The 26,607-nt window shown below is 41.9% G+C and overlaps 2 protein-coding genes across 2 annotated transcripts; one reads left to right on the top strand and one right to left on the bottom strand.

Annotated features, from left to right (window-relative positions):
* The first annotated feature begins 9,976 nt into the window (after nt 1–9,976).
* trib3 (tribbles pseudokinase 3) lies at nt 9,977–14,976 on the top strand. The gene is made up of 4 exons (XM_080846342.1): nt 9,977–10,824; nt 11,635–11,922; nt 12,507–12,799; nt 13,224–14,976. The coding sequence occupies exons 2-4, from the start codon at nt 11,635–11,637 to the stop codon at nt 13,696–13,698; spliced, it is 1,056 nt and encodes a 351-aa protein (XP_080702468.1). The 5' UTR covers nt 9,977–10,824; the 3' UTR covers nt 13,699–14,976.
* Nucleotides 14,977–18,709: 3,733 nt separating this feature from the next.
* On the bottom strand, nt 18,710–26,281 carry maf1a (MAF1 homolog, negative regulator of RNA polymerase III a). The gene is made up of 7 exons (XM_080846193.1): nt 25,503–26,281; nt 25,208–25,336; nt 24,932–25,100; nt 24,709–24,830; nt 21,688–21,807; nt 21,359–21,454; nt 18,710–19,087 (listed from the first exon to the last, which is right to left on the bottom strand). Exons 1-7 carry the CDS (start codon nt 25,583–25,585, stop codon nt 19,063–19,065), a joined length of 744 nt encoding a protein of 247 aa, XP_080702319.1. The 5' UTR covers nt 25,586–26,281; the 3' UTR covers nt 18,710–19,062.
* Nucleotides 26,282–26,607: the final 326 nt, after the last annotated feature.

Genomic DNA, 26,607 nt, shown 5'->3' with positions numbered 1-26,607 from the left:
GGCACCATCAGGCTTGCTCCGACAGTACAGAGGCAAAGTGAGCCTCAGGTTCTCTAGGTAAACACAAATTGTCTCATCAGACTAGCACAAATCCAGCAAAGTAAATCCCTGCCTCGGGTTTAAAAACACTTGTTCATTCTGCCATGCCACACCGAGGTTACACAAGAGGGGTGGATCAGGTAAACTGCACACCACACCATAATCCGCCCGCTCTCAGTTTCAAACCCCACCCATGAAAATCTCTGTGGGTTCCAATGTGTGGAAAAGAGGACTCATGATGGGGCTGTGGTTTTCACTTCGAGCCCCTGTTGGTTTCACTGTGGCGACAGACATCAGCCGTAAGGGGTTACTGAATGACTTTTTGATGTGCCTTTGTGTCAAGAGCTGATTTAACACCAGAAATGAGTTGCCTCACAAAACCAAAACACTAAACAACAATTATTTATTCAAAACCAAGGGATAAACAGGAACTGAAAGCAAAACATCAGTCAATAATTAACTTGCCACTGAGACCAGAGATCTTGCATCCCTTTCAGTGTTTTTCTCTCCCCCTGCTCGCAATGAGACAGAGTTGGGAGGCACCGCTCCGGAATAATGACTGGAGCCTTGGGGAAAACAAGCAATTAATGAGGTTATGACTGCAGCCGGCCCAGAGGTTGTGAAATCAGACCCCGCGCTCCCGATTTCACTCGCCCAGGCCACATTGCATCTGTGAAGATAAACACGGTCCCTCGTCGAAGGAGCCGTGCTGCTCTCACTTGTGTGTTTAGCAAAAACAAGGCCTGTCTCTGTCTCTCTCTCTCTTCCTCTCTCTCTTTCACCCTCATTCTTTTTCTTTCAGCTTCACTTTAATGTCAGACCACAGTTGACTCACAACACTTGGCTTCTGATTTCATCACATATGTTATGAAAGGCATGTGATTCAGACAGAGAAGCTCGGCTGACTCAAAAGAGCCACTTACGTGTCAGGCGAGTGGGATGGAATTTGCAAACTGTCTGGCCCAATATAGAGATACAGTTTTAGCAGTGGCACTAATGGGATGAGATCAAATGTGCTCGGCTGCCCGGCTTATTATTCCATTTTGCAGTGACTGTGAGCTTAAACTTAAGGGTATCCCGCTGCGAGGCATTTGTGAGGCGGTCATCTCTGAAATAGAGAGGCTAATAAACGACAGCACTGTCGCAAAGAAAGGCAATGTGATGAAAAGATAAATCATGTACACTTCTCAAGCGGAAAAGTAGCTTTCCAAAACTATATGTAATTCTTCCTCCTGCTGTGTGGCCAGAAGCCACACTAATGCATATTTGCACCAGAGGAAAAGTATGGGGAAACTTACTGTTGAGTAAAGAATTCTCTGTGGTGATAAAAAAAAGATTGCTGCAATGAACTTATTTCTACATACAGCGTATAGGCCATCAATATCGACTCTTTCAAACCCGTACTGAAAAACAAGCCACTTATACCTCCGTTTCATAGGCTATATACATTTTTGTAAGTTTCATCACTAAAAGGTTTATCAAAACATGGTAATGAAATCTTTACTTTTTACAGTGGCATGCCATCTCTAGGGATACAAGAAACTATTGGCAAAATACAAGGCCCCTTTCAGAGAACATGATTACTCAATTACTTTACACGACCTCCATTAAGAAACGGCACAACGAAGGTCATGAGACTGGATTGAACCTGATGCCCTCCACACTGCAAAGGCTTCTGAATTAGAGGTTCATGTGTCCTGTGGAGGGTTCAATTAGGTGAAAAACAGCATGTCACAGTAAAACTTAAGGCTGACATTTTCAACAAATGGCTTCTAGACTACTGTATTTTCCCGACTATAAACCGCATTACAGTATTTTGTGTGATTTAATAAAACAAACCCAGGGATCGACCACAACCGTGTATTAACCACAGTTTATTGAACGTTGGCTCATGCCATGTAGTTGTGGTGCGAGCTCTACTAGTTCTAAAAGTTGTATGGGATGAGTATTTCATGCTAAATTACTACACCTACACCCCCTCGAAACACACACACACATATACCCCATTCCCACTAATTTATTTGTATTTATTTAGTGTTATGGCATGATGGGAACCTTTAATGTTAATAGATTCCCTGGCGACCTACTTTCACAAACAGTAATCTTCCGACATGCCTGCAGTGGGAATCTTTATCGTTATGGAAGACTGAATGTGACTGAGTGAGAATGAAAATGTGTTGCCAATCCAATGTTGTTTTTATGTGATACATTAATGGGATTCGTATGTGAAAAAGAGAGACGCTGACCCATTCATGCTTTACCTTAGCCTGACGATGTCATACTCATAATTCTAGTCAGAATATGAGTCTGAGAGCGAACCATTGGGCTGTGATTATGGGGCGTGTTTCAACGAACCAGGAAAGAAAATTCCTCTTTGCTGAATTGGATACCTAGAACCAATCAGAGCAACGTAGTATTATTACCATCTGATAGATTAAACTTTTACCTGATCCCGTAGGAAGGACGGCAAAAACATTGTTTCAACAAATGCCTTGATCGCGTTTCTCTGTTCCTCTTTCAAAATGAATGCGCTGTCAATATCTGTTGAGATATGCCTGCTCACGTTACTTAATTAGCACTCAAGGCTAGAAGCTACCATTTGTTTCAATGTTTTTTTTTGTCTACGCGTTAGCATAACCGATCAATAATGGTCTAGAGTGCTTCAGTTAAGACCTACAATCTTTGGCAACACTTGTTTTGCGTATACACAACTAACCGAGTCAATGTAGACATAAAAAAAGTCGTGTAGATAGCTTAAATCATATAAAATATGTCCCACTAAGCTCCCGAGACGGCGCCATCTTTGTCCAATGTATAGGCTATTCTATCTATATCTGTCCATCAACGTATAAAGCCCGCCCTTACAATTGTATTGGTCAGATCACTTTTCGGTGGGCTTGAATCCCTCCCAACTAGCTCGACTCCAGACTGAATCTCCCAGACCAAAAATGTTGTGGGCGGAGTTCAGGCTGGTATCCAGGCTAGCTTTACCTGGTAGAGTTACTGTGAGCATTAGGCTACAAACTACCAGGCAGAGAAACAAATTAAAAGTTTAAAGTATTAACCACAGTGTTACAAACTTTTTGCAAAATCAATGTTTAAACCGTGGTTATTAGTCAGGAAATTACAGCACATAACTAATTAACCAATAATCAATGCTGGTTTGGTTAAGCATGTTAGCATGTTGTGAACTTTCAAATCTCTCTAGACCACTAAAACAATGAGTCATTTCAGAGATGAGATAATGAGAAACATGCATGTATGGCCTTTTGCCACACCTGTTCAAACCAAGCTCTACACAGCTATGTGTATTAGATTCTTCTCGAAATCAACCACATACAAGCATAATCATTTAAATCTTTCTACAATGACCCATTACGGGATACAAATTCAGCCTTTGGTTTTCTGTGACGCATGACTCTGTTACACTTGAAATGTAAAAGGTGTTTGTAAAGAAAAAGTGCCACACTTGTAATCTTTCGGGACATCAGGAGTCTGCGATGCACTTTAATGTGAGATATTGAGAAATATTGCAAAACTGCTAAGATGGGCTTCCCCTTCTTAAAACAGCATGTTAGATAGTTTAGTAATCACTTGCCCTATATTTTCCCAGAAACAACCAGAAACATGGTTTCTGCATTAGGAAAAGGGAAGTTAATGAGTCCTGTTAATATCAGTCACGCTTATTGTGGTGAGTATGACAGTGAGTATGGTACTTTTACCTTTTTTGAAAAACAGTTGTTTCCCGTGCAACTAGATCCTGGACTGGATCTCCAGGAAACATGGTCTGATAAATGTGTCACTTCATTGTATACCTACTTGCTTTGGGGGGGGGGAGTGACAGCAAAAGAAAGGGAGTATGTTAAATTGCTCACAACTTGGTGATGTAGACCAGACTGCCCAGAGGCTAAGAAGTTTTCTAGGGTGTCACAATGCCACAATTGTTTCAGTGAACTGTGAAGTTAGCTTCTGAGAATACACTGCAAAATCTGTAAATGTCTGCCTACTTTCACCGCAGGGTGGCTTCCTGTCGAAGTAAAATTCTGAAGGAGTGGGATTTTCAAGCGCTGCCGACATACATGTGACCCATCACATGGCAGGACAGTCCTTGGGTGATGATCACAATGATCACTTCATAAGTACTGAAATTAGTTTATCCCATGCTAAACAATATCCATGTGCTAGTACGTGTCCATTTGAAAAAGTGGATCATAAATCTAACCAGAACGTACAGTCACTACTATGCAAATAAAGACCCAGTGTAAATTTAAATGTTTCCTGTGTACTTGTCCATACACTGCCAGCCTAGTGTTAGCATCGCATTGCCCAGCGACGTCCAGTATTGACTCTAGATTAAACAAAGGGTGAGGCTGCATAATTGAATTATCCAAAAACAATAGATCTCCAACTCTTGGGGGAGGGGAGTGTCATGCTTCTGCATCCCAACAAGTTACTGGTAACCACTGTCTGTCTCTCTGCCACATCCCTCATACAACAAACAATCACACCACACCAACTTCAGTGTAACTAAGGAAGTTTATTATCCTGGGTCAAGCATCAACATCAGCTCTCTCTCTCCTCTCAGTCAGAGCTTTCCCAAGAACAGGAGCCCATCAAGAGGCTCAGGAATGCTTTTCAGAAAGAAAGCAAAAAGTAATTGGGCCATTCCGCAAGGCAGTCTTTGTTACAGGTCTAGCATGTGACGACATCTCATGTGATGACATTTCGCAATCCACCGTCAGTGGTGTCTGTGCACTGTGCTGTGTTTTTTAAGCAGGGCTGCATACATATTAAAGAAGGACAGTCCTTTCAGTCAAATTTGTGGTCTTGGCAAGTCCACTGGCAAAATATTACAAAAACAACCCATGACATTTTAAAGTGTAGTTCTCATGGAAGCATACTGTTTTACTCCTTAGATGACTAAATAAATCAGGACTTGTGACTGCCAAGCTCATTTCGAAATTAAATGTCTGAAAAGGTGAACATATTACTGGACTCAGCCGTATTATAAATTATATTATGAATATGTGTATCATATTATGAATTATATAATCTACCAATGCACTGTCCTGCTGTTAAAAAATAGCACCATGTATGCATTTTCTCTTTCATGTCTGGGAGAGCTTGGTTAGAGGACTGGTTTGTCAGTTCCATGGCAAAAAGATGACACCGCTCTATGCACTCCTGGGATCTAAAAACTTCCTCTGTTGGATCTCTGTTGGATACATTGGTGTCAGGTGTTATAACAGCTGCCTCATATAATTCATAAATAACTTTAATTTTAGCCAGTAAACCTGTATATTTAGGAGCTGGAGGGTCTGCAATAGCCTATGGAACAAAACATGCCAAAAAAAGAATGGGAAGTCAAATCTAATCACAGCTTGTAAGGCTGCAGTGTCGAACTTAGCCTTAAAGGCACCCAGTGCAACTTTATATAAACATTCAATGACAAATAAACATTCAATTTCTAGTCGTTTTACACGTAGTAAGTTTCAATAACTCCATACCATTACATATCGACATTCAAGGAGCAAAGATGAGACGTCGTTGTGTGGTGAGAACTGATAGAAAATCGTAAACAACAACAATCGCCGGTGGGGAGAGGCCATTTTTCCATTGACTGGAATCCTGCTTTATTTATTGTAGGTCACAAAAAATAAAGAAAATTGCGGCGATTGTTGTTGTTATCGATTTTCTATCAGTTCTCAACACACAACGACGTCTCATCTTTGCTCCTTGAACGTCGATATGTAATGGTTTGGAGTTATTGAAACTTACTACGTGTAAAAAAGACTAGAAATTGAATGTTTATTTTTAAACCTCGAAAGTTGCACTGGGTGCCTTTAAGAACACCTTTGACAAATAGTTTAAATACACCCAAATGCAGGGGACAGAATAGCCTACGGCAAAGATAATGATTAGGCAACCTTACCATCAGCTATTCAAACAGTCACTCCACTGTGCTATGTTATGCAAATCTGGCTAAACACCCAGCACATGGACAGTCTGGAAATAACCATTTCGACAGCAGCTTGACCAAACGACAATGCTATTTTTACCAGCATCAAGTCCTGTAGCCAATGTCTTAAGTGTTAACTTAAAAATGACTGACCTGGCTACCTCTCTAGCCTTACTGTGTCACCCAGATTTGGTTACACTGTACGACTCAGTTGCTTAAGCCTACGTCCTGCAATGGGTGTTTAGAGTGGACAAATCCCCTATCCAGACGGAAGTATTCATTCATTTCCAGGAGCAGCTATTGCCCAAACAGCTAAGGGCCTTAAGATGGCACAGGCTTAAAAGGATAAAACCCTCTAGGACAACAAAGGAGCACTGTGCAGGCGGGGAGGAGAATACAACAGCAGCAAAACCATTTTAACTGAAAACAATGAGCTCAAGATAAGAGAGCTCTTCAAATGTTCTAGCATTAGCTTGTGACTGTGAATCAAGTATTTTGTTGTCAAAATGAGAAGTATCTTTTGTCTAAACTGGTTTTAGGCTTAATCGCATAAGCTACACTTCAGCTGGTACACAGACATAGTGAAATCATTTCATCGTATAAGTGGATAAGGTTTAACTTGTATTGATACCCCCAACATACAGCTGTTCTGAGAGGAACTTAGAGCAATAATGATGACAGAGACTTGTGGATTGGTAAGGCCCTTTACATGTAGAAAATCTCTAACGTCTTTACACTTTATATACTAATGTGGGTGTCGGTCCAAACTAATAAAGGAGGGTATGCATGCAGGTGCTTCAAAGATGGATAGTTTGCACTTCAAAGGCAGACTAAAAGAGTTGCATAAAAAGTACTGACTCTCCACATTCTTAAGAACTCAAATCAACTATGGCATATAAATACTGAACTAGAGGCACACTGCTGAAATCTGTTTTAGTTTTAGAAGAAAACCGAATAATCTAAATACCTTATTGAGGAAATATATCAGAATCTATTCCCTCATTCTATGTATAATATACTAAAACTACAAATAATATAATACAATACACAGTTGATAAAATACATGCCTTTGAAACTAGAATGATACCCTTTGCTACCTTCTAACATCACCCATATTGCAGCAGTCTTATAACTGTCATTTTTGAAGGAGTCAGGGAGAACAGCTCTTTTGGTACACGGCCAAATACAGGCCATTAGATGGGAATACACACTCTTGTCTTTGTATTGGACAAACAGACACAGCCTTTGTTCCGCCCAAAACCACAGGGACACTTGGCAGAGGTTGATAATGATTATACTTAACACTTGAGACTTGTGAGATTAGAGACAGCTCCCTGGCAGGAAGAAGGGTGTCTATCCATGCAGAACAAAAACTGACTTTCAAAGGCATTTACAGTCACATCCTCATGTTCATCTAGTTTCAATTTGAAGCCTATTTGGTCGGATCGTCTTTGCAGGTGATTGGACACAAACAATGCTATGTGTTTCTTTACAGAAAAGAAGCAATGCAAACCTCGACAGTGGCAAACTACAACAGGAGCACCAAGCTGTCATACTGCCCTAAATACCTCTGGGTGACTTGTTTATGCAGAGAGCACGGTCAGTGGACTGGAATTTGTGCTTTCACAATCTGGCAAAACATTGTGACGCTTTTCGAGCGCCAGAGTAGGGCTGAATAAGGTTGGCTGTGGCCCTCTAGTCCATGGCTAACTCTCTGTCCTTCCTCCAAATGTTTTCATCAGCATTGTACATAAAACAAGAGTGACACTGTTTTTCCACATGCGCATTTCCACTGAATCACCATTAAGTGAGTAACTGCTAATGAGGTGGCTCCTGGCATCTTCTGCCGAGTCTGAACAGGAACCGTGACCTTAATTGATTTACTCCGTCACAGTGCTGGACTCAGGCAACTTCCCAGCTTTGATGTACAGTGGAAATGTTGATTGAGGAGGGTATTGGAGAAGAGCAAACACAGAGACACAAGCTAGCACATTTGCACCTTTGGCAACACTCCCTTCAAGAGAGAAAGGGGGAAAGAATGTTTCCTCTAATTAGTCAACCCAATCTTCTGAGACTGTTTAACAAGGGGCATTTAGCCCTAACTTTGTCTCCAGAGTATTCAACTTTTTCATAGCGTCTTGCAATTGTTTCTTTCCACAGTTCATATTTCAGATGAGTGTGGCGAGAGCATGCAAGAGCATGCTGCTTACAACTCATCTCAAAAACAACAATATACCAACAGGAAGCTGTACAGCATGTGCAGCTTATTCTGTCATACAGCTGCAAACTTAATCCCATCACTGCCAGACGCAGCAGGAAGGAGATCACGCTTTGTGAACTAGGCTAATTATTCTATAGACGAGTAAGCCAAGACAGACACACACTATGTAGGCAGAAGAAAATTAATTGACACTCTGAAATGCCTGTTATCCTTGTATGGACAGAGGGGGGACGTCAAGCCTCACTGACAGACTTCTTTCAGTGTGAGTGTATTCCCATGGGTGATGTTGGTCACTGAGGATCGGCATGCATCCGTTTCCAGGGCAGCAAATTCTGCTAAGAGCGTCCCCCAGGCCTTAACTGACTGAGTGAACAGTGCTTGTTCCCATGGCAATATTTCTGAAACCAGGAAGTATGACATTAGTGAGAGCAGTGGAGGATTTCTGGGAAGTCTTGTTTCCAGCAGACATATTTCTTTCATTTCAAAAGAAATGTGAAGTATGTCAAAATCAGGCACTTAACCTCAAAAACTGAACGATTCCTATTACAACATGCATTAAATGCATGACTCATACTAAAAAGCATGAACAACTGACATTTGTTGATCCACAAATAGATAGATAGACTTGGCCTCAGTTGACACAACCACACACTGTAAAGGGTTTCACCTGTCAGAGCCTTCAATTGTGTACAGGAGAAAGAGAGTTTCCATTTCAAGGAGCGGTCTCACCAGTCCGCCCCATAGAGGAGCAGCTAAGGAAGACTCCCCGCACCCATACAGTCATGCAAGAGGCCTGTGACTCACCACGACATAACAACATGCAGAGGCGCCCCAAGCACTCTCCCTCCCTCGGCTTGTGCCAGACACACAGCCATTGCAGGATCCAGCATAGGAACCATGTTTTTATAGATTTCGGAAAGATTAATTCAAGTTTGTGTAACAGTTCTGTACAGCAAAGTCTATTCATGTTTACAGTCATCTGAAGGTTTTGTTATATGGCCTTAACCAAACCCTCACTGTATTTTTGACTGAACTCCTACCTTTTAAGAACATGTAAGCAGGCTGGGTTTGAAGAAGCCAGCAACCCAAAATGATCATGTTTTAGGGTTGTAAAATTACAAAACTCAATAAACTAAGGGTATGTACGGTTATTATTTGAGAAATTATAGGCTGATCTTGCAACACCATAAACACGTGGGTGTTTTGTGATTTAACATTGGCTCGCTCCCTCTTCTATCCAAACGACTTTCGATCTCTTACCTCAACCTACCTGTGCCTTAGTAGGAATAGCCAGTATAGGTTGTGGCGCAAGGACATTAATGCAATTGAGTAATGCAAGGGGTGGGGTAATCGTTTTGTGCAAGTGCTTTCTAGTAAAGGCTAACAAATGCTGCTGTGCTACAACGTTGAAACTGGAGGCTGACAAGAAATCACTGGAGGCAATAAACATAGGCAACTTTACAGAGGTTGCTGTCAATTCTCATTATATTGTTAAATGTTACGTTATTTTAGCTTCGATGGAGCTCGGATCCATTCGCTAATGCAATCATTTGTTTGTCTTGCACGCTGGTTTACTCTCACGCATGCAACGCGACGGTCAGCTTTAGATGTCGTCAGACCGGTAGGAGGAGCTAAGATGTTGCAATCATACTCAGTACAGCATCATCAAGTTGGGCTGCTGTAAGAGAAAGGATATTAGAAGTCTTTTCACTATTGAGATCACACAGCCGGACGGTCGGTCAGGCGGAGGGGGCTTGTCTGGGATTCTCAACCCCAAAGGGACTGTACTTGTTTTCCAAAGGATTTCATAACAGGTTGCCGAAGGGAGCGTATTCCTTTTTTGTACAACTTTTTGTCGGACTCTTTATTGTGATTCTGGCGCGTCCACTAGTTTGGATAACAACCTAGCCAGTTACCTTCGCTCCCACAACTTTGTTGTCTTGCCACAACATTACTTTGTCAGCTCTGCTACGCTACAAGGTCACCAACTACGTTTCGAATTTCATCTAGCGTAACACTATTTATATTTTTTCCCCGAGAGGTTTCTCTTAAACAAACACCACGTTTTCAAGCAAAGAAGTGCAAAAAGTGTTTTTGGACACGCAAGCAGTCATTTAGCGGGAATATAGTGCCAGCCAGCTGGGGAACAAAGACGTCTGAGACAACAACAGAGGCGAACACCGGTAACTTATTGCCGCCAGTCTGACTATTTGGTTTAGTAATCAAGGAGGACTAATTTCTGCTTTGGATGAAAAAATAGATACGACATTGGAGTTTGCCTTTAAACATTCGCGTACCATCAAACAATACTAGCTATCCCACAAGTCAACTTTGAATGGCTGAATAGTCTGAAGATAAATTGGGCAGTCTCTTTAAACTTACAACCCAAACTATTATTTCTTGAAGACCAATCGGTTATATTTTGGGGAGCGGCGCCGGCTATCTGACTTCTGAACTTTCTTGGAATTGTGTTTTATCCCATCACTTTTGACGAACCTGGCATAGAATGAGCTTTTGACAAGTTAGCCCAACTGAGCGGACTTGCCATACCATTGTTCTCTGTTTTGGAGAGGAACGGATCCCTTTGTCTTCCTACTCGAGCGAGGTAAGAGTTGTCCACACTTGCAGTCATGCGCTCTTGTGATATCACGCTTTTAATGTCATTATCGTCAATATCTATACCTTCGCTACATCATGCTTTTGTGTGTGTGTTTTTAAAGAGGTTGTTATGAAATCACATGTTACGTTTCACAGGAACATACTCAAACGTTTGGGCTAATATTGCCTATCATTCATAGCCACGCCGCCGTTCTCATCAAACTTAAATATTGTTATTAGTTATCCTGAATGAGTTGTTTTATCTCACGTGAAATTAAATACTCTCGTAAAATGCATTTTATTTGCAATTTGGCCCGTACCCTGGCTTGCAAAGAGCACATTATTTAGTCAAACTCATCGATGTCATGCAAATTGGAGTCTTGCGTCATTTTAATGACGTCCTCTCGCAGCGTAATTTTTAAAAGACTGGGTACGTGACTCAGACAGCTGAGGAGCATTTCGAAACCGATGAACAGTAACTTGAGTAATGGATTTACTAGCCTTTGTTGTTCATCTGCAACTGCCTCCAAACGTCTCAATGTAACTGAGTGTTATTTATTTATTTTTAACTTATGCGGGTGTGATTCATCTGAAGTTTCCCCCCCCTGCTACTCCATCTACCGTCGATTACACATTGCATAACTACTTTCATCCAGGGGTGGGAGAAATGCATGTGTCATTCGTTTAGTAGGGTGGATTTAGGCTTACATTTTTTTCAGATGAAGCTAAGGATGGTCAGTTTATAAGTTTGTGTGTGTGTGTGTGTGTGTGTGTGTGTGTGTGTGTGTGTGTGTGTGTGTGTGTGTGCTTTCTGCAGATGAGCCTGAACCTCACAACTCCCACTCTCCCTTTGCGTCTGAAACGAGTGGACTTTGAAGACCCCCAAGACTCTGACGCCTTCAAATGCAAGCGTCCAAGACTGAGCCAGCCCCCCTCCCCTGGACTTGCCCCCTGCCTCCGGCCCCTGTCCCAGAGCCATGGCCCCACAGGCCCCGAAAAGCACTGTGTCTCCCACATTGGACCGTACTTCCTGCTGGAGCCCACGGAAGGCACTCAGACCTACAGAGCTGTCCATCGCATTACAGAGCAGGAGTACACCTGCAAGGTGAGCACACGGCAAATGCAGCTCTTAGCAACCATTTGACTCTCGTTGGTCAGAATTGATGGATGCACTGCCTCACACATATTTAATTAAAAATCAATCAAGATCAACCACAAGGGCTACATGTCCTGACTTTTAGTAGAACTCCTTTCAAAGGCTTAAATACTGAGACCTTTGTAAACACCTGTGCATTGACTGACGAGAATACCCATGTTTCTTGTGCACGTAGGCACTGTAACCAGTGTGTGCACATTGGTTGGAAAACAGCTGCATGTTTTCAGAGTTTCTTGCATGGCACAAACAGTATAAAGAGGACTCCCTTAGGTGACAAACTGCCCAAAGCCATCAGTCTGCACCTGCTGAGTCCTGTCCTAGTCTAAACAGCACATGACATCTATGTACTGATTTGCTGTTAACAGAGGGATGCCTCATTGCATTGAGTCTTTGTGCACATACCTTTTATTTAGTTCTGCACGACGATGGTTGCTCCTATAGAATTAAACACATGCTTGTTGCAATACTAGCGTCATGTTTTACATGCAGCATTCCGATATAGACCATGAAGAATATGTATTTTCTCTCTGTAGGTGTTCCCTTTGAAGAAATACCAGGAGCTTATTGCACCATACACACGCTTGTGTCCCCACGACAACATCTGCCGCATCGCGGAGATCGTCACCGGGGAGCACAGCGTCTATGTCTTCTTTGAGCGTAACTATGGCGACATGCACTCGTACGTGCGCACGTGTAAGCGGCTTCCGGAGGACGAGGCGCTACGTCTTTTCTCACAGATGGCGATAGCGGTTGCGCACTGTCACAAACACGGTGTTGTGCTCCGAGACCTCAAGCTGCGCAAGTTTGTCTTCACCGATCCCCAAAGGTTGGTTCAGATTTGTCTGCTGATTGTTTATTAATGTGGGGTTTTTATGTGTAACTTATCATATACTATTTAGCTTGAAAAACTTTTAGTATTTGTCCTATCAACCTGTGGAAGTCCTTGAATCAGGCACTCTCTACCTAAAGGAGTTGGAAGAACCTTGTGTTGTCCTTGCCTCTATACTTCCAAAAGATTTCTGTCTGATAAAAATCACAAAAAATCACTCATCACACAAAATGCTTGGAAATATCGTGGAATGCATTACGCTGGGTGCAAAACAATCAATACCTTAATTATTAATTCTGAGTTCAGTGTTTTAGAAGGATTAGCCTGAGTTCAAGACAGTAATCCAAAAGGCTTTTTCATCAATTCCAAGTGACTACTTCAGACAGAAGTTTTAGTAACCATTCCCTTGTATCTTCCACAGAACCAAGCTGGTCCTGCAGAACCTGGAAGACTCTTGCCTGCTGCAGGGCGAGGACGACTCCTTGACGGACAAGCACGGCTGCCCAGCTTACGTGGGGCCGGAGATCCTGAACTCGCGCCACTCGTACTCAGGGAAGGCGGCTGACGTGTGGAGCCTGGGCGTGGTGCTTTACACCATGCTGGTGGGCCGCTACCCCTTCCAGGACGTGGAGCCAGCTGCTCTCTTCAGCAAGATCCGCCGTGGCGTCTTCACCATCCCTGAATCGCTGTCGGCGCGCGCCCGCTCGCTGGTCTGCTGCATGCTCCGCAAGGTGCCCATTGAAAGGATGGCCGCCACAGACATCCTTCTGCACCCCTGGTTGCTCTTTGGGGGCGGCAGCACGCCTCTAGGGCCTCAGCACCACAGCTCTAGGAACTGCGTGGACCAGGTGGTCCCAGACTCGGGGTGTGGCAAAGACAGTGGGGACTATCTTTGAAGAAGATCCCCACTGAGGGAACCGGATTTTGTAGTGTTCTCCCCCCTGGCACCAGCTTCCTCTGGGGTCCCCCACCCCCGAGAGGGAGCGAGGGTATTGCATCAGAGGGTATTGCATCAGAGGGTATGTGGAGGTCAGGGGTAGAGAGAGGAGAAGAGCAGATTCCTCAGCTACGACTGCATATTGCTCCGTGTCCATGCCATGAGTGATGTGTGAGCTGGCCTATCAGGTACTAGCTATAGCTCTTTCTTTTTTTTTTTTATTAACGGCAGCTTCTGCAGCAGAGACAAAAGAGTGTTGCTGACCAGAGGCTGCCTGGACACACACACACACACAAACACACACCCCATAAAAAAAAGTTGTTCAGTATTTCACTTTTTATGGCGTCTGTGCTGCAGTCAGTAGAAAGTAGCCAAAAAAAGACTTTGGAGCAAAACAAAAAAAAGTCACTTGGCTGTTATGGTGCATTAGCAGTTAGAGAAGCAGGTTTTCCAGACTTTTGTCATAACTCACAGAAATGTTGTTGTGTGAAAATGCATTATGTTGGGCAGTATTTTCACAGAGTTCTAAGAAGCTTTGATTGGTTGTTAAACACACTGAAACGTTGGTTAGTCTCAGTTTGACCCTCAGCTGGAAAAGAAAAGAGACAGCTGTCAGATACCTCTTTAAACTTGAATCCTGGAATACTTGATGCACAAGTTGTGCCTTTTTGTTAGTGTTGTTCTTGTTTTACTGTTTACATAATTTGCAGTGGGTAAAGTATCCGGGTCTGACCAGTCAAAAGTGCCTTTTTCAGTTGGATAGTTGATGTTTTTTTTTCCTTCTGTTCACTGGTCTGGATGAAGAGGAAGACTTAACCAAAGACAGAATGCTCTCCTCAGTCCCAACTCAAGAGACTGACTTCAATGTACCTCTCCTGAAGACCCGTCTTTGTCTCCTTGTGAAGGGTTAATTATACTTCTGTATTCTTTTGAAAGCCTAATATAATTCTGTATTCTGTACAAAAACATTTGTTCCTTTTATTTTATTTTTTTAACAATCAAAGAATTCTTTGATTGTTAATCTGAAGACTTTGATGGCGCAATTTGACTGCGCATGAAATCTCACTCAGATTATGCAGTCCAATTCAGCAGTGACTTGGGACTTGAACTGTCTGTATTATATATGCATAGTGGAAAAGGGTTTGATCCCTCAAGGATACAGCACTCTAGTTGTCTCCATTACAGCAAATTTCCATTAAATGGAGGAATAATGTAACCAGAAATGTTCAGCAAAACAAAGGCATTACAGTACATTTGTTGTCAGTGGTGATGCCTGCTTGCAGATCTTGAAATGTTCATCAAAACCATGAACCTCTTTTGCAACTGTAAATACATTTTTTGTTATTAAAATCACAAAACACTACATACTTTCATGTTCCTTCAAGTGGATGTATTTTTTAGGAAGAAAGATATTTTGTTGGTGCCAGTAAAGAATATGGAAATAAAATATAAATCCAAATACAGTACAGCTTCATGCCCGTTTCCTTTGGCAAGTGGATGCTTGAGTAAATAAAAACAATCCTGGTTTATTGTGCGTCATACTTACCAGCACGTGATTGACCAGGGTACTGTTCGGCGACGCGTTTGCAAAACTAAATGTTTGCAATGATGTAAGTTAAAGTAGGTAAAACAACTTTAGCCAATATCTCCGTAATGGAGATGGGTTATGTACTTAAATTTCCTGGGATCAAAGAAAACGTTAGTAGGCTATTCATGTGCAAACTAAAAATCATGTCTCAGGCTGCGAATGAAAGTTATTTCGGGTATATCAACTGTACCAATGTCATATAATTATGAGTGCTTTGTTCTCCGCATCGCCAACATTACAAAAAGTGAAGACATGCAATGTTCGACGGTGGTGTATGCAATAAATTACTCGAGAAGGTCTTTTAAATTAATTATTCCTTGTCGGGTGGATCGGTAGCGCTCATACAAGAACTCATGATGGAAAAATGGATCTTCTTGGCGATCGCAAAGAACTCTTCCTACGCTAATCAAACTATATTATGACTCCTTGTCAATGGGATCCCTCCTTTTGGCGTGGGTGTGGCAAGTTTAGCCAGCTAAACTTTGGTTAGCCTGCCCTGGAGCAGGTTAGTGCTAAGCGATTAATTACCATGGTTATTGATCACAAGTTGCTTCGGCGAACTCGATAAAGGGGCTTCCTCTTTTTTTTAGCCTGGAATCTAGCTCGCTAAACCGCTTAGCGAGCGTCGCCGAACAGTACCCAGCACTGTGTGATCAGAAAGGATGAATGGTATTTGTTGGTGCATTCATGTGACAATGCCATTATGCCATGATATTGCCAAAAAAAGATAAGAAAAAGACAACTTTTTCAGAAGTGGACAGTACTGGAGGAACCCAGACTTGGCCTGGTAGCGAGTTCAACTAGAGGGCAACCCAGTGTGCTGCTGATGATGTACTGGTGAGTGAAGGGAGGACCTAGAGATGGGAAGGGTGACTTCATCAGGCAGTTGAAATGGCAAATGTTGCCTCATAATCCCATATAAATGTTTGCTTCTGGTGTGGATGTGTGCCTAAATACATGACATTCTACACTTTGTAGTTATGCTATATTTGACTGCCTTGGGTCAGTAGTACCTAGTAAATGAAAAAAAAAATTAAAACAACCAAGCAAAACGGAATTTTAAATGTTTTATTACACAACAAAAATATAATCCTTAAGACTTCACAAACGCTGCCAGTAGTCATGTGAGGTCTTCTAAGACTGAAACTAATTCATTTTTGCCAGACAAAAACTCTTATTCATCCTTCTTTTCCATGCAGCGGATCTGGCCTGTATCCAGTTTCGTCTGCGAGTTTAATGAAAGTTATTAGGCAGCGACACCTTGTAAAGAAAAAAAATCCACTCTTTCCGACTTCTCGCACTCCCATCTCTCACAAGAAACATCAAACAGAACACAGCTGTCGGTACCTTTAAGACAAAAAAAAAAAAGAACACCCCGCTTCCCCAAATATCTGTTAGTTTCACAAGAAGCAGTGTGGGACGCCAACACATCACCGCAGATGACAACAGAGGAATTCCACCCCACCAAATCATGTCATCAACATGTACTGTGCCAACCTCTTGTTTGCTGACATTTTGGAAGTAAGGGAAAAAGAAAACAGAACCATGGCTATTTTGACTATGGCAGGAAGCGTTTCAGACAAATCTCCAGAGAGGTGTGTGTGTGTGTGTGTGTGTGTGTGTGTGTGTGTTCGGTGATAAAGCTCGGCTGTTTCACAAACACCCACTCCAGGTCGCGGACCCTAATGGCTAAAACAAAACCCCAACAGTGCTCAGTGAAGGTAGGGGAAAGTATGACCACACCACAGAACTCAAATATCAAAGAGACAAAGCTCCTATACTACCTACACTGAGCTTAGCTACATGCCTTCACATGCCTCGCCTCAAACCTGACCACATGCAAATGCATGAAAATGTCTCTGCTCAGACTGAAGCTGGCTATACTGAAAGCTGTGCCAATCACGTCACAGATCAAGATAAAATACTGCCATGGATGGGATAAGATGCTGACAGCACTCAGCCCAACCACAACCTTTCTGAGACATAAACAAAGATGGCGACTCTCACTCACAAGCTAACAGTCAAATGTTCATGCTGTGCTGTAACAGCTGCCTTAAGCATCTGTTGGCTGAATATAATGATAATAATATAAAACATAATGGCTATTGATAAACAGACACAAAAACAACAAAACAAGATGATGAAACACACTTCTCCAGTGTGAAAAACACTGTTTTGCAGCTATACTGGACAAACAGTCTTACATCAGACAATCCCTCTTGTTTGGGTCTTAATGGAATAAACACTATCGCAAAACAAAATTCAAAAGAGAAAACAACTATAAGCTGTATACAGCTCAAAACACTTTTTCACAACCTGAAAGAACAAATCCCCTCCATCACTCCTTTTTCTTGGAAACAAATAAAAGCAAAACATCTCTGGAATTGAGGGCATTGAGAGATTCTCATCAAATGAGACACTTCAACAAGTAACACTCACAAAGCTACAGGAAACCCATAGCCAGTTGGGAGAGATTAGCCGTGATATCCATCATCTCAGCCAGAATATCTCTCACCACATACACTGAGAACAGTATGTAAATACTGCCTATTCAATCAATTCCATTTAAAAGTATAATATACATGCTAAAAGCAACACACATTACAATGTGATACGCAAATTAGGTTGAAAGGACTGTACGCTAGAGCATTTGGTGTTGAGCATTGCGAAACAGAAGGTGGAATGCATACATAAAACTGAAAACAAGGGGCTATCTGGAAACACTAAAGGTTTCTTCAGCTTGTCCTAAGGATGGGATGAACAGCCCTCAACCTTTCTAGACTGTAGATCCTTTGTTGTTATTTTTGTTTTGAAAAAACAATGGAGTGGATAAAGACAACATATCTAACAGGATGCTTACTGCTGCGACATTTGAAACAGAATATGCATACGTAATCACTACCAACATGAGATAAAACAACACAAGTTGTCGAACAGTGATGCTGCTCGAAAAGTAAACAAAACAGTAACGTCCAAGCAGCGCTTGATAATCAAATTCTGTTGTTGGTAGAATGTGCCCCCTTGTGGTTTAAAATGAAATGACACAGCCTGTTTCACCCCATGTGTAAATGTTTGGAATGGCAAAAAATATTGTTTGAATGACAATACAAAAAAAAAAAAATGTAAAAGACACAACACATCTGAAGATAGGCGTGATTGACAGATGGAATAAAGGAGTAATGGACCATGGATGTCAATGGTGTCCAAACAGGTTTTCTGTGAACATCCCACCCAGGACTGGGGTCGGGTGCAGGACACCAAAACAAAGGCTAGTCAGAGAGAACAAAGACAGAATGTCCCCACACTGACTAAAGATACTACATTTTTAAATTACTCTGCACTATTAAACATGGGCGTCTTAGTGAGAAGCCAGTGTGGACACTCTCCCTTTTCTTCACAAATACCCTTACTGACAAAAGAGCACAAATGACAAATGGAAATTTTGTCTAGTTACGTGTCAGGCATAAACTAAAAAAATAACGCACAGCTGAGTACGAACAGAGGGGGCAGGTCATCAGTACCCCAGAAAGACATATCCCTCTTTCAGGGCTGGCTCTCAGGCCCACAGAGGAATCACAATTAAGGAATCACATTGTGCGGGTGGATTTGCGGTCGTCACCCAAATCCTGAGGCGTGGAAGCGCAGAGCGATGGGATGGGAGACAGTAATCCTGACTCTCAAATTCATCTGCTGAGGAAGGTGGCAGCTTGAGCCTCGTCCTCGTCCTCCTCCTCCTCACTCTGCACACACCGCTCCGCACCTGCAGAACACAGCACTGTTCACTCCACCGCCAAGACCCCCCGGGTTGTTTTCAATCATCATTAATTAAGGATTAATTAACTCAAACTTAATATGACTCAAACACGACTCAGACAGTAACTCTGGGGGTTAATTTCACCACTAGGATTTGTTTGGTTTCTAAATCTTTTCCAGGGTTGAAGTCTACAGCTAGGCTGTATGTTTTAGAATCACCCAATCATAATGTTGACTAACACAAATTATTTCATACATTTATAACATGTCAAAACAATGTAACAATATGTTAAGCAAACAAATATAAACTTTGTGGAGTGAAAACCAGTGTTATAAATTGGGATGTTTCAGACTGTGCAGCACTCTCTTATCTCTGAAAGCATGTTCAGAGCAATCATACTGGCACCAAGCCCATGGCCCCAACATGCACAACCCACCTCATATGGGACAGACTGATAAGAGTCCAGCAATAGAAGGGCTTTGTATATGAATACACAAGACATGTGGCCCTTTTGAGGCGAGCGCATGCAAACCTCTCACCCACCATGTCCCAAACAATACAAGACGGCTACAATACAACTACAGTGACAATTTTCTGGCTTGCATTCAGTCAGAAGTGTTTAAAAACAATCATCCAACATCACTGAAGCATTTATTTGAAGCTGCTATTAAGTGGTTTGTCTCCCTGTCCACTTGGATGTGCTTTAAAACTGTTTGGAGGTATTTTCAATGCCGTCTAGCTCATTTTAGAATTGATGCTGCTTTCACATCCAATCTGAAAGTTCTTGCTTTCATACGCCTACAACTAAGCCATTAAAGGGATAGTTCGGTTTTTAAGACATGAAGTTGTATGGCATCTACATCACCAGTGTAATGCAATCCACGCTGACTTACCTCCGACAGCGTCCTGTGAGCAGAGTTCTCGTCCAGTTTTGGTCAAACCGAAAGTAGTCCCTATTTTCAATACGCTCGATAATGCAATCTCACAGCTAGAGTCTACCTGTTTGATTCTCGAAAGTTGATTCGCGAAAGTTTGTTTCACCAAAGTTGCCTGAGAGAAACGTCCATCACAGGAAAAGGATGCTTTATGTCAATTTTATCAAATGTTGTCCTGTGATGGACGTTTCTCTCAGGCAACTTTGGTGAATCAAACTTTCGCGAATCAAAGAGGTAGACTCTAGCTGTGAGATTGCATTATCGAGCGTATTGAAAATAGGGCCAAGTGATAACGAGGTGTGACTTTTTCCACTACAACGGTTTTGGGATGCAAATATATCACTCTTTTGAACACATAATGTTTTGGGAAGAGAAACGTTTTATTTTCCTGGGTCTAGAAACCTGCCGGACTACTTTCGGTTTGACCAAAACTGGACGAGAACTCTGCTCACAGGACGGTGGCGGAGGTAAGTCAGCGTGGATTGCATTACACTGGTGATGTAGATGCCATACAACTTCATGAACGTTAAAAACCGAACTATCCCTTTAAGACTCGAGGCACAACACTGCACTTTTCACATTGGCACAACCAAGGAGAGGTGCCTCTGCAAAAAAGGTGTGGATCTAATTGGACCTGGGTGGTCAGGAGTAGGGCTGAACGATTTGGGAAAATAATCTAATTGCGATTTTTTCGATATGCGATTTCCTTCATTTTATCCTCTTTTTTTCCCAACAAAACTTACTGAATGATTTAAATATGACCAACACAATATTAGATACATACAGTGTAAAATATTCTTTCCCACATTTTACATTTTTTTTTAACTGCTCATTACAGAAACAAATCGGTGGCTTTGCCAATGTGCATTTAAGTTATTTAAACAAAGTCAAGTATAAACACAAGGCATGCACTTTTTAAAGTGCCGTTATGCAGTAATTGTACTTCAGGGTTAGAATAAGCAGTTTTACGTTAAAATTACAGCTTTGAAAAAATTGGGGCGCTAAAATGACTTTTAATATGGAGAATCGCCTCCGTGCCATTGCCATACCAGGGTCCGTAGGCAAATGACTGCGTTATGTAGGTGTGCCTGAAGCCGCCCGGTTTTTACTGTCTGCCGAACTAGTAAGTAGCTTATTTGCCGTCTTGTGTTGCACTTGCTTGATGTTTGACTTTGTTAGGACAGTTGTTGACTAACTTGTTGGTCATAGTGTTTTTTTGTTTGTTTTTTTACACCACGTTGTAATCGTGGACATTGAGGTTAGAAAATTGCGTTTTACCATATCGTGATTTAATCGCAAATGCGATTAATCGTTCAGCCCTACTCAGGAGTGAGCGTCTCACCTCTCCTCGTCCACGTTCTCCTCTTCCTCGTAGTCTTCGTCCAGTTCCAGATCTAGATCATTCTCGAACCCAGAGTCTCGTGGAGCCATGAGGAGGCTGTACATCACAAGCACAAGGGAAGAGATATATGTAGACCATGTCCTCTGTAACCACGTAGCATATGTGGTTCTGTGCCACAGCAGACCTTGACAGCAACTTAAAGCCGTGGTCAAACATGATTTATAACTGTAACTACTACTGTTCCATAGGCCATTTCATTCTGTCTATAGCACTGTTGGCTTTTGGAGATCATCTAAACTAAGCATTACCATCACCAAATGCAGTCATACCTGACTGAGCGACAGGTGAAGAACACAATCCTCTTCAGTTTCTTGTTGTAGAAGAAGTAATTGAAGGACCACATGTTGCCCTCCTCACCGTAAGGATCTGAATCCAGGTCAGGGTTATAGCTGTCAGGACAGACACAGACAGACTGCTTAATGGTGCTTCCCAAAAGAATGCAACTGAAACTAGAATGCGTTTCGTGAACGAACTGCGAGAGTGTGCTTGCTCTGTTGCGGCCATCAAGCACAAGCAACTGCAGTGGCCGAGTGCGCATATGCTGTTGAGTGGCCTCACAGACTGATATCTGAGAACAAAATCTGTATAGTACTGTGTTTTCTGTGTTCAGTACAACGTTGAATGCAGGTTGTAGGATGAATCTGCCAGCCTTCCAGTGTAACCATCTGCAGTTACACTGAATACACCTTTTTGTTTTCAACCAATATATTTTAGCAAGCAACCAAGTTCAACTGACTCAATTTTGGCTCCACTGACGTTTAGACATATGAGGGTATCTTTGTTGTTCTGTTTTTGTTTGTTTGTTTGCTTGTTTATTGTGAAAGGGTCTAGTGTGTTACATTTAGCTTGGAGAAGTCTTAAAATAGGCTCCAAGTGACATTATCTTTTATGGGGTGTAATTATTCCTCCAAAGGTCTTGTGAGGGAGACTTGGGCTTGTTTTGATTTTGTATTGGTTGCGGATGCAATAAATCTTGTCTGTGCTTCAAATGTAAATATATTTATTGTCTCTCTATGGTGGAAATCAGATGTATTATGAAACTTGCATATTTACTAAGCAAACATTTCAGGTGTCATGGTCATAATAGTTCAAGAGTTTCGTTATACTGACTTACTGAGCTAAGTGAATTGTTGAAATTGTTATCTTGGTAAAAGGACACATCTCTGCAACAATATATATGAAATGCTGTGAAATCTCATAACCAACAGATTTAGCTAGACGGATAGTTTTGACAGTTGAAAGTGGTGTCAATGATAATAACAACTGCCCAGTTAGCTAGTGACATGACTATTAACGAGTTAACAATGGATACCGACAGTTAGCATACCTAGCTAGGTAGCATTACTATTGGATGTGAATGACAGTTATGCTAGGTCTTGCTAGCCCTTTCACTAGCTAGCCCTTTAGTAAAAGGAAACATCTCTGCAACAATATGAAATGCTGTGAAATCTCATAACCAACAAATTTAGCTAGACGGATAGTTTTAACAGTTGAAAGTGGTGTCAATGATAATAACAACTGCCCAGTTAGCTAACGTTAGCTAGTGACATGAGTATTAACGAGTTAACAATGGATACCGACAGTTAGCATACCTAGCTATGTAGCATTACCATTGGATGTGAATGACAGTTATGCTAGGTCTTGCTAGCCCTTGCTGTTCCCAAGAAGGAGGGGGATTTTCACTTGACGAGCGGGGGCAATACAGTCATCTGGAAAGTTCAAAATGATACTAAACGAGGGGAAATCTACTGTATGGAGATATTTCTGCTTAGTAGACAATTCAGATTCTAATTAGGCTGTTGGATATGTCCAATGTAAGGAGAGTGAAGTTTTAATGAAATATGATTGATGCAACTATCGTTCTCCACAACAACATGGATAAACCTGGATGGTTGGATGTAGTTTCAGAACGAACGTCAAAGATCTTCAATGGTAAGACTTGTCTGTTGTGCCTCTGTTGGTGTCTCATAAAACGTGAGTTTTATTAAAGCATAGCGTGTGTATTGTGTAGCTATTTCATTCCGAGATGGCAGGGGAGTAAAATGCTCCGCTGGCCAAATAGATAATATGTTTTTAACTTCGGGGTTAATTTCCTTTCCTTTACGTCTGCTGCTGGTATACAGACAGCCAGAAATGTTAACAAACGGAATGAAATAGCTACACATTACACACGCTATGCTTTAATAAAAACCCAGGTTACTCACATACTGGTTCTTGAGTTGGTAGCCTACAGCCAACTACTGCACACGTAGTTCCCGAACTACTTTTCCTCGTTAAGTTTTCCATCCTTTTTCACACTGTGTCTCTGCGTCGATATCGGAGATTGTATCAATTGTATATCTAGGTTTTCTTTGGTGACTGTTGTCGCATTCAACAGCACAACATATCCCGGGCCTTTTGAACTGTCTGTGGGTTGTGAACGTAAACAACTCGCTAGCTATTACTGGCTAGCACTGTAGCTTGCTCAAGGTAGTAGCTATATAGCTTTGATAATACACAGCCATTACTACGACTGTATCAAGGTGCTGCATTTCACTTAACAGGTCAGTCATTCCCTAAATCTTTCGTAATTGTATATCTAGGTTGTCACATTCAACAGCACAACACATCCCCTAGCGTTTTGAACTTTCTTTGAGTTGTGACCGTAGGTTATGACAGTAATGTGTTTGCATCATACACAAATATGGCGGTGCTTAAAAGACAGTGACATAACATGATATCCATGAATTCTGAAGAGCTCAAAAGGCGCTGAAAGCTGCGCTTTTTAAAAAAAAAAAGAGGTCTAGTGTGAACCCCGCTTTATACAGTTGAATGGAGAGGGACAGAGACAAGGTTCCTTGGATTTGGGGCAGGTGTCAGTGAAGCTCTGTGAAGCACAGGTGCAAGCCAGTTTAATGAGCCTATTATGATGTCATAATGGCACAGAGTTCTGCCATGCAAGTCTATGGGGGGGAAAAAGGGGATGAAAAAGAGGAATAAAAAAGGAGTGGCAAGGAGTACCGCCACAAAAAGATATAGCAGGTTGCACCGGATCGGGCCGCACGTTTCGGTGTTTGAACGGCGTCTGTACCTCGAACGGGCGAGGCCTGATTCGATGCAAGAAAAACGGGGAGAATAAAGAAAGAAAACTTGACAACAACAATACTGTGCTTCCCTTCGGGCAAGCACACTAATAAAAAGGTCCTTGAAAAGGCTAAACAAAACATTCAGATTGGATGTCTCTAACTTAATCAAGGCTTTTCCTCACAAGTGCATATCTTGATTAATGAGTAGGGTGCTATTAACCATACCTGTAAATGTCACACTCAGAGAGACAAATCTCTGTATCAATAGCTTCCCAGAGGTAGGGCTGCAGCTTGCTATAGGTCTCTCCGGCTGCTGCAGACAGACTGCTATTCACAGCATTAGTAACCTGAAAGTACAAACAAATATGTTAGCTCTTTAACTGTGCTACAGTTGCGTTGCTTTGAAATATTCAGTACTTGGCCTATGGCTTTCGTGTGGTGGCCTTACCCAGTTCAGGCTGGGCTCTCTGCTGAAATCATGCCCTTTGGTCCGGCTGAAATCGTAGTCTGGACGGAAGGACTCATTGAGGGTGGCAATCAGGTAAAACAGCGTCTTCCTGCTGCACTTGTCCGACAGTGGACCTTCCCCTTCATCTCCGCTCTGACTGTGGCTCAGCCTGCAAGAAATATTTATATTTCAAAACACTGTTTACACAAAATTACTCTGCCGAGGAGCCAAGACCATGCGTTATTGCGCTGTGACGACATATTTGAATCCACTCACTTGTTGGGGCTAATGCCTCCGGTCTGAGGAGGTGACAATGCCTCCAAAACGTGCGGAAGACCCTCCTGACAGAATTGCTTAAACATCTGCTTGTCCTCTCCTGCCATCTTACAAGAGTAGCTCTCGATCCTGCAGACACATTTGAAGGGGATATACTAAGTCAATCACAAGGCAAAGGGAAAAGTGCTTCAGTTATCAAATCTGATTGTTTGTGAGAGCTAGACAGGTATGTTTAGTATGATTTGTCCAAATTACGCGTTAGTTAAACAACTTCAGACATATCCTGTGAACTCACCGTCCAATTATCTGACAGTCTCCCGTCTCAATAGTGAACTGGGAGTTTATGGCTTCAAAACTTGAGTTCTCCAAAAGTTTCATTTTTATTTTCAAATAATATAACTTTTGAGTACAACCGAACAGCCTTAAGTGATATGACTATCGAACTAGATAGCTAGCATGACCTAGCTAGCTAACTGTCACACCCAAAACAATGAACTTTTAGTTGGCGTTAGCTAGACTAGCGTTATATTACTGACCTTTTCAGTTACCCCGCCTTCACAATAAACACAGTAACTAACACCACTCGATTAATCTAACCAGCTGGCAATATATCACACAAAAATCTCAAGGAAGCCTAAAAGTGAAGCGGTTTGGACGTATCGACCTTTATTGAACTCGAGTAGACTCGACAGTAACGTTAGCCAAGTTAGCGCTAACCCAACAAACCCTCCCCTTTAGCAGCAAACTGTTTAAATCTCTGGTTAGCGTTACAATGCAAAATCCAATTTAACCTGCAACGACGCCAAGCTGCGGAGCAACTGCTGATGCAAATACCCTTTGCAATGCGATTTAACGCAAATAAGTTACACTTAAAATGATTCACCACCCGTTAAATTAAGAACGATTTAAATGTATTTGTCGACGGTTTAGAACACTTCGATGTCTTATAAATATGTCTTCCTTTTTACTGTGGAATTTCCAATACCTGCCATTAAATAAACTAAAGTTAATAGGAAGATTATTCATCCCAACTTCTAAATCAGAACTTATAATTAAATTAGATGCTTCTCCAAGTCTTTGTGTTCGCCTTTTCCTTGAATTTTTCTGAACATAAACACCAATCCGACTTTAACGTGATGACCGTCAGCAATAAGAACGTCGCTCATTTCCGGAAAGAACTTCACGACGTTTGCTATCAAAATAAAGGTCATTTAGCGCTTCTAAGTGAATCTTGGGTACCCACTACCCAGGGATGCTGATGGATCAGTATCCTCTCAAAAACTTTGATTTTCCACTAATTTTTAGGAGTTTTGCAGTTGACGGGATATTTCCTGTTTGTTATCATTGTTAACATTTTGGTGGTTTATTCATTTAACGCAGTTTAGCACTAGTATTATGCG

Source organism: Sprattus sprattus (genome assembly GCF_963457725.1).
Source record: "Sprattus sprattus genome assembly, chromosome: 10".
Classification (NCBI taxonomy): Eukaryota; Metazoa; Chordata; class Actinopteri; order Clupeiformes; family Clupeidae; genus Sprattus; species Sprattus sprattus.
This window is presented reverse-complemented; position numbering and strand designations above follow the sequence as displayed.

Bases quoted from the DNA above. Each gene is read 5' to 3' on its own strand.
- trib3 (XM_080846342.1), top strand. From the start codon at position 11,635: ATGAGCCTGAACCTCACAACTCCCACTCTCCCTTTGCGTCTGAAACGA. The intron at 11,923-12,506 runs GTGAGCACACGG...TTCTCTCTGTAG, and splicing joins AGCAGGAGTACACCTGCAAG to GTGTTCCCTTTGAAGAAATA. The intron at 12,800-13,223 runs GTTGGTTCAGAT...TATCTTCCACAG, and splicing joins GTCTTCACCGATCCCCAAAG to AACCAAGCTGGTCCTGCAGA.
- maf1a (XM_080846193.1), bottom strand. From the start codon at position 25,585: ATGAAACTTTTGGAGAACTCAAGTTTTGAAGCCATAAACTCCCAGTTC. The intron at 25,101-25,207 runs GTGAGTGGATTC...TATTTCTTGCAG, and splicing joins GGAGGCATTAGCCCCAACAA to GCTGAGCCACAGTCAGAGCG. The intron at 19,088-21,358 runs GTGAGACGCTCA...TGTGTTCTGCAG, and splicing joins GAGAACGTGGACGAGGAGAG to GTGCGGAGCGGTGTGTGCAG.